The sequence below is a fragment of the Clupea harengus genome, unplaced genomic scaffold (assembly GCF_900700415.2).
Source record: "Clupea harengus unplaced genomic scaffold, Ch_v2.0.2, whole genome shotgun sequence".
In the NCBI taxonomy this organism is placed as follows: Eukaryota; Metazoa; Chordata; class Actinopteri; order Clupeiformes; family Clupeidae; genus Clupea; species Clupea harengus.
In genome coordinates this window covers 20,001-28,019 of record NW_024880171.1, presented here as the reverse complement: position 1 = coordinate 28,019, position 8,019 = coordinate 20,001, and the positions used below count along the sequence as shown (strand labels likewise).

The window sequence follows — 8,019 nt, the reverse complement described above, 5'->3', positions numbered from 1 at the left end:
AGATCACGCACGCCACGAACGTCTCGCACACCTTCAGCAGGCCCGGCGTGGTGGCCATGTAGCCCGCCACCTCGCCCGGCCGCGCCCGCGCCAGGCTCACCTCCACCAGGTACGCCACCGTGGCCAGGCAGGAGAAGACGGTGGCGACGATGCGGTGGTCGCGCGCCTCGCCCTGCGGCTGGCTGCCCTTGAGGAAGTTGATGGGGAAGGCCACGGACGCGGTGAGGCACAGCAGGGTGGCGTAGCAGGCGAAGGTGATGGGGAAGTTGGTCCAGGAGACGGGCGCGCGCGTCTGCAGGCCCAGCAGCTCCACCAGGAGGATGAGCAGGGTGCCGGCGAAGCTGAAGCTCCAGCAGAACATGAAGAGGTCGCCGCCGTTGCCCAGGTGAGCGCCGTGAGACGCCACGCTGAACGTCACGCACGTGCACACCAGCGCCGCCGTGCGCACCCACAGCAGCCGCGAAGTGTGTGGGAAAATGAAAGGCATGATGGGAAATAATAGAAAATAAAAATACACGTAATCAGTGGTGGATCGTCTGGGCACTGGGTTACTTTGTGACTGTGTTCAGTCTTCTCTGGACGGTTCTTTTCTCTCTTTCTCTCAAAAGCAAAACCCTAAGAGTGTGAACAATAACAATATCCAGTGGAATATGCCTTAAGTCTGGTGCAGATGATAGTTGGCCACTTTAGCAAAGATGGTTGACAGGACACATGGTGAAAGTCATGGAAGACGCTGACTTGAGTCTATTTGCTCGATGTTTCAAGAGGATCTGTGAAGAGAAATGAAAGTAAGATTAAGGCAAGGCAAGTATAGGCAGTATGCTAGTTTGGTTGGTCTACATAGTAGACACATGTTAATGTTTTTCTCCTTTTTGATGTCTGTGATGGATATAAACGCTGAAAAACATTGGTCCAACCTTGAAGACAAAGACATGTACTGCTAGAGTCATAAACTGTGCAACTCAATACATTTCATGAAGTGGTTGTGCTATCCACAAACCCCTCCTAAAAGGACACACACCAGTTTTTTCAGATGACATACTTTCTGCATTTGTGCAGTAGTAGTGCTATATAAATAACATCTGGTGTGTCTGGCGTCCCACTTTATTACTGAGGAAATTAACTCAGAATGCTACAAATATCAAAAAGTACTATATTGTCATAGCTATGTGTTAGACAACAAGCTGAACTCAATACGAAATATGTAAAGCTCTTTTTATGTGCCACTGTATTGATTGGAATGTCAGGATTTCCTTTTTGGGCCCAAATGCAGCAGATATTTTACTAGTGAATCCACATATCATTTGCGACAACATAGAAGAAAGTATGAACCATATCAAATTAAAATAAACCGGTCATCCCCCGATTTTCGTACCTATAGTTAGTTAGTTACCCAACACTCTCTCACCGTCAACAGTTTTTACAAACAAATACCTTGCATAATTTAACACTTTTTGCCCAATCCCCTTTGCAATATAGCGTGGGCCTGCTAGGCAGAAATGTGAACTAGTTCAGTTTGTTGCCCTGAAGGAAAATAGGCACGAGGGCCGTGTGGTTTGATGTGTGCATATATGTCACGCCAGCGCTGAACTCTGCTCTTGCCTGCCACGCCCCCTTCGACTTCAACTCACGCACCTCCGTCTCATTCACAATCACTGCAGTACTAATCACAGACACCGGTCACCACTCTACTTAAACCCTTCACTCCTTGTCTGACCTCGCATCATCATAAGATGGCTTTCACTTAAGCGCATTCTGTAAGTCAACAGCACAATGTAACCTTAGAAAAGAAAATGAGGAAACCAAGTTTTTAATAATTAAACCTGCCCTCTGCTCACTGTTTTTTTAATCCACAATGTGATCAATCCACAATGTGATCGATCCACGATGTGTACAGAGTGCTGATTGCACAACACCAGGCCGATGCAGCAAACATTTCTTGCTTGCAGATACTTGTGGGAAATACTTCTGACTCAATAGCAACTAAAGGCCTCCTCCTATAACCTTCTTTCCTATCAGACATGAACACAGACCAAAGCCATACTGCTTCACTCCACAGAAGAATACACACACACACACTCACATTTACATACACACAAATATATGGGAGGCAGGAGTACATTTGGGTACAGCACACACACACACACACACACACAAAAGTTTTTTTTTAAAGACGAGAATCTTTTGGGTGAATGTCCTTAGCTGTAAACGCTCCGGAGGAATTACGCTGTGTGTCAGCCTCTGCAACACTGCACACTTATTATAACACACTGTTTATTACACATTATTTATCTCCCACTGTGAAGACACTTTAGCACACTGTTAACTTTTTTGGCCACTTTGGTAACAACCACCAAAGATTTGGCATGGAATCTGTGTTCCCAATACTATCTCTGAGTATTCCCCTCCTCAAAAAAAATCCTCAAATTTAGCAAATGTCTCTTTATAGTTCTCTATACCTCTGGTCCTTATAGTTCTCTACACCACTGGTCTTTATAGTTCTCTATAGCTCTGGTCTTTATTGTCCTCTATACCTCTGGTGTTCGTAAACAGTCCTGGCTCTGTCATTGGGAAACAAAGTGGCTTGGCCCAAGCTATACTATTCCAACCAGTCAACAGCGTTGCTTAAGGTGCACTGAAAGGAAGGATGTATTTGATTGGCAGTTGATTTCAAAACAGCAACAACCTTTCGCCAATCTTGAGGACTGCACCTTATAGTGCTGCAGCTGTGGCTTTCCGGCCGTCTGTCTTCAGAGCTCAGTTTAAGTGTTTCTTGTCACAGCCCTTAATGGCCTCCACTTCCTCCATCAGAACAGTAGCAGAACGATGATGAGGAGACAGGAAGTTTGAGTGCGGACAGGAGCGGCACCCACCCAAGGCCTTATTAATGTTGATGTCACATCCCAAAGGGAAATCTAATCTAACTCTCTATACGTTTCTCGCGCTAATCAGATCCACGAGATGTAACCAGCATGTGACCTTGTTATTAGGCCCCAAGAACGCATTAAGGTGGTGCAGAGCTGCTTCCTGTGCGGTGTGGCTGGCTTCCTCATGTAAACGTGTTCTGAAAGTACACTGAGGTTGCATGGTCACAGATAGGGTGAGGATAGAATGTTGGGGGGTGGGGGTAGGGGGTTACTTGGCAACGCCAACGCCCATGGTCTGTTTGTACTGAGAAGCACCAACTTGTTTCAGTTGCCCAATGGAGACATATTGTATTGTATTATACTGTACCAAACAAATACTGTAGCAGTAGCTTTTTAAGCAGGGAATGCCATATGAATGAGAACATTTTCTATTTTTGTCTCATTTCATCATGCATCACCTATTTCATGAATAATTATATATTATATTACTAGTAGGCTATATAGTAACATTATACTATATACTATCATTATAAACTGTAGCGGGGCTGGACTATTGGACTTTAACCAGGACTTCAACCACGCAATTCAACCAGGCTACGTGTGATTATAGATAGCCTACATCCAACACAATAGAGCTTCCAGTGACGCCCGACGTGACGGCCAGCCAACATAGTGCAAAACTGTTTCCCATATGATGAGGCTACTACAAGCATTAGTTTCTCATGCACAGTTTACGCCAAGGTTTTACTTTTTCTAAGTTGAACAAAAACTATTTTGTTAAACGTATTGTAATCTTACAGAAACTCCAGGAATTCGGCCGATATCATAAGAAGCGCTCCCTTTTTACGACACACTGTACCGTTACAGTTCTTAACGGTTCTCAAAGCTTTATAATCCGATATGGGTAAAAGTTACCATTGTATAGCGGATCGCTGACATCAATAAACTCACCTTTTCGTAAGAATGTTGTGTGTTGCATACCTCCTTTCTTTCTCAGCACCAACACGCTTGTTGCATCGCAGCGGCAGGGGGAATTTTCTTCCTCCTCAGTCCAGACACGTCCCCACGCCCAGTTATAACCAAATTAGGTATTGCATTTTTAGCTTCTTTCCTATCCCCTCTTTCGTCATCCGGAGCTGATGATATCGGAAGTCATTGAATAGTATCATTTCACTAATGGAATAGGACTGAACAGTTCGCCTATACCGACACCTTAGGCTAGATAAGGATACGATTAGACCTGTGTGTGTTTAGAATTCATGGACCATTAGAGACAGCTCTAAGCCTATCTCTTTAGCCTAAATACAATTATAAACTGTTTTTAAGAATCATTATTGAAGACAAAGTTTTAATTCAGATCATATGAAGAGACTGTCCAACTGTATGAACTAAGCCTGAACTTGTCAGAGCTCCAAAGGAAATGTGCACTTTAACACTTGAACCCAATTATTTAATAAGTCACCCAATTAGAAAATCTCTGTTAGGCCTAGTCTACGGACCAATCACTTCTCAGATGATCGGGTGAGTGCTGACGAGTGTGAAGAGGGCTTGTTTCTGTTGAAAGCTGAACACAACATACAAGCAAATTAATTGTTTCTGAAATGAATGGCAAGGCCAGAAATAATGCATATCCATTGTATTGGGGAATTTAAAGTAGCCCATCGCAGACATAACATCCAATGTATATAAATGCTATGCAACATAGGAACTTCTCCCTTTTCGTTTTAGCCTACAAGTAGAATCACATGGATTGAATTGTTTTGTAAAAACAGATTATGTTATTTAAGGGAACTTAAAGTGTTGTTTAATGCATGCTTCCTGGAAATCAAACTCATGACCCATGACCTGATACAGGCCTAGCTTGCTCCACGAATTGAGCTAACAAACAGCAACACTAGGAAATCATTGGAGACATATTTGCTCATTCCAAGCTATTTATGTAATATTGTGTGCGTCTCACAACCAAAGTCGATTATTACTATTTTATAACGGCTGAATTAATGACCAACAACTTTGTCGGTGGACGGTAGCCGATTCCTCATTGGAAAAATCCAGAATGAGTCACTGCAACACTGGAATCCAGCCTACAGAGGGCGATAGGAAGAATGTTTGCCTCTACTCCACAGCAAAACACAAACCCTAGGTGATGGTAGGATTTCCCTGTAACAAGCAAACACTAAATAGTCTGCAGAATGGAAGGGTAATAAATGCACCGACTAAGAGTTGAGACGGAATCGAAATATGCACCGATGAAATGTGGATTAACCGGTGGAAGTCGATGCATGGGATAATGGAATCTCACCCCGTGGAATGCAGCACTATGAGGATCAAATGAAACGAACTATTTTGGAGGAATCTCGTATGTAGCTAGCTCACACACTCGCGTGCAATGCCTCTCATGAGAAAACAGTGCTTGTTTTTTTTTGTAAACATTTGCCAAATGGCATCAGCAATCACGGTTCAATTTGATAGTCTTTTGAGGTTCTAGCTTTTAAGTTTTCAGTTTGAGCATCGGATATACTGCTGTCCTTGTTGATCAGTTTCACTGGAAAGGTAGCTTTTGGCCAATGCTGCCGTCCACGACCTTGGACATAGCGTGGATAGCGACGCCGATGCAAGCGCCTCAGTGGTCGGCACTCTTCCTCAGGCAATCACGAGGATGACGGATGGCCTTGCAAACTACAGTTAGCTAGGTTAGCTAAAGTATAACGTAATGGTATTTGTAACGCTATAAGGTTGCCATACTGCTATTACTGCAATATCCCGTATGGCTTTTCCATAATTTAAAACATTAGCAATTGTGAGGACACTCGTATAAAAGCATATTATTGGAAATATAGATGCTTAGCAGCTAGCTCAACTGCCTCATCATAGGGCAGTAGGTAGCATGCTATTCACTAGCCTGTAAATCTGGAAAGACCAGGCAGTTAGGGTAGCTTATATGTTCTTTGCTTATCTCTTGTGAAATGTGTAGTAAGTGTCTACATAGGTAGCTAATAGCGTTGTTGTTTTAAATAGCATGCCTGTTTCTGCAATGTAATTACTGTACTATGGTGTTAAGATGCGAGGTATTTTCAGCTTGTTCGCATTCAATTGTTTGTTGTGGTGACCCGTTGCAGGCTCACATGAGCTAGCTAGCCTGATCGAGAGGTCGTGGTCACTTGAGTCTTTGCAATGAGTTAGCTTGTTAGCTAATGCGACTATTGTAGGCTCCTTTTTCGAAGAATGCCTCTCAGCTGCATGTCCGTAGTAGATTTGTTGAAAATAAACATAGCGATAGGTGGTTGGCCTGACTGGCTTACCCTACCTAGCTAACTAGCTGTCTGCCTGTCAAGAGAGTCCTGGCTCGTCTGTCTTGTTTATCTAGACTTGGAAGCTGCAACACGCTCTTTGTGAAGCAAATTGCATACCTAACATAGTTTAATTTGACAAAATGGCGTTCGATAACAGATTAGACGTTTTACATTTTAAAGGGAAATATGATGTTTGCGCTTCTACCAAATGAACCACAGCATCTGGCAGTAAGAATAGCACGACCACCGTTATGTAACACGGGTGCTTTGCGTGTTTGCTTTGCAAAGACTGTGATTGCATGACCTCTACCTAAATCATAGGGTATTCAAAGTATTGATATGCCTTTCTGATTACTTGAAAGACTAACGTGATAATCGGATAGACACACATGAAAGACTACTTGCCAAAAAGAGCCTAACCACTGGCACAAATTATCCGGTTGTGTCTTATTGGCCATGCGCACTGTGTCTTAATATTAATGCATACAAACTGTTGCACGTGGTTGTAGTAAATCAAACATTGCGGAAATGATTACCCACTGACCCATCTCTACAGCCTGGAAAGCGGACTCGAGTCTAACCGCCTGGCGCCATGAGTGTACGGCACCCCACCTCAACTCTGGACAGGTCAGTAGTCTGTGGCACTATAGTTCAACGGTTTGCATGTGTTCTCACTGGAAAATACCGAAGCATTCGGAAAGTTATGATTCATTCAGGTCTCATCTTCAATCTCATACATCTGCACACAATGTCCTACAATGGCAAAATAAAAATGGGCTTTGAGTGTTTAGTATATTTGTTTAAAAAAATAAAAAAAACATAAGTGGGCCCTTCACGTAGTACTCGGTTAAAGTACCTTTGGCAGCAACGACAGCCTCAAGTCTTCTTGGGAATGATCGTACAAGCTTGGCACACCTTTCTTTTGGAAGCTTCTGGGCAGAATCCCATTCAAGCTTATCCAGGTTGGATGGGGAGCATCAGTGCACAGCCATTGTAAGGTCACTCTCTAGAGATGCTCCATCGGTTCCGGTCTGGACTCTGGCTGGGCCACTCCAGGACTGTCACAGTTTTCCCGGAGCCACTTCTGTGTTTTCTTGGCAGTATTCGTCAGCCTGAGATCCTGAGCACTTTGGAAAAGGTCTCCCCTGAGAGTTGCTCCATGTTTTTCTGCATCCATCTTTCCCGTTATACTGATTAGTCTCCCAGTCCCTGTCGCAGGAAAAACATCTTCACATCATTATGCTACCACCACCACTGTGTTTGACTGTAGGGGTGGTATTAATGAGGTGATGCTCAGTGCCTGGTTTCCTCCACACGCCGTTGGGAACTGTGGCCAAATAGTTCAGTCTTTGCTTCATCAGACCAGAGGATTTAGCCTCGTATGGTCTGAGAGCCGTGCAGGTGCTTTTTGGCAAACTCCCAGCAGGCTCTTATGTGCCTTAGTGAAGAGTGGCTTCCGTCTGGCCACCCCACCATTAAAGGCCTGGTTGGTGGCCTGCTGCACTGATGATGGTTGTCCTACTGTAAGGTTCTCCTGTCTCCATAAAGGAACTCTGGTCCTCATTCACAGTGACCATTGGGTTCTTGGTTACCTTGGTTACCTGCCTGACCAAGGCCCTTTGTTCTCAGTTACTCAGTTTGGATGGGCGGCCAGATCTGGGAAGACTGTTGGTGGTTCCAAATCTCTTCCATCTGGGAATGATGGAGGCTACTGTGCTCTTGGGCACTTTCAATAGTACAGACATTTTCTTGTTACCTTTCCCAGATCTGTGTCTTCACATGATCCTGTCTCGCAGGTCTACAGACAATTTTCTTGACCTCATGGCTAGGTTTTCACTCTCACATACACCATCAACTGT

The 8,019-nt window shown here is 44.0% G+C and overlaps 2 protein-coding genes across 2 annotated transcripts in view; one reads left to right on the top strand and one right to left on the bottom strand.

The window, feature by feature from the left end:
* Nucleotides 1-7: 7 nt before the first annotated feature.
* LOC122131506 (myeloid-associated differentiation marker homolog) lies at nt 8-3,943 on the bottom strand (the record flags this gene model as incomplete). The annotated part of the gene is made up of 2 exons (XM_042706217.1): nt 3,819-3,943; nt 8-770 (listed from the first exon to the last, which is right to left on the bottom strand). A coding segment is annotated over exon 2 (480 nt), but the record flags the coding sequence as incomplete, so codon positions are not given.
* Nucleotides 3,944-5,004: 1,061 nt separating this feature from the next.
* The window catches only part of LOC122131505 (rho guanine nucleotide exchange factor 11-like), a 22,593-nt gene continuing 19,578 nt past the window's right edge, over nt 5,005-8,019 (top strand). Inside the window, exon 1 of the mRNA XM_042706216.1 lies at nt 5,005-6,787. Within this exon, the coding sequence (XP_042562150.1) occupies nt 6,753-6,787 (35 nt within the window). The 5' untranslated portion in view covers nt 5,005-6,752. The remainder of the gene's footprint in view (nt 6,788-8,019) is intronic.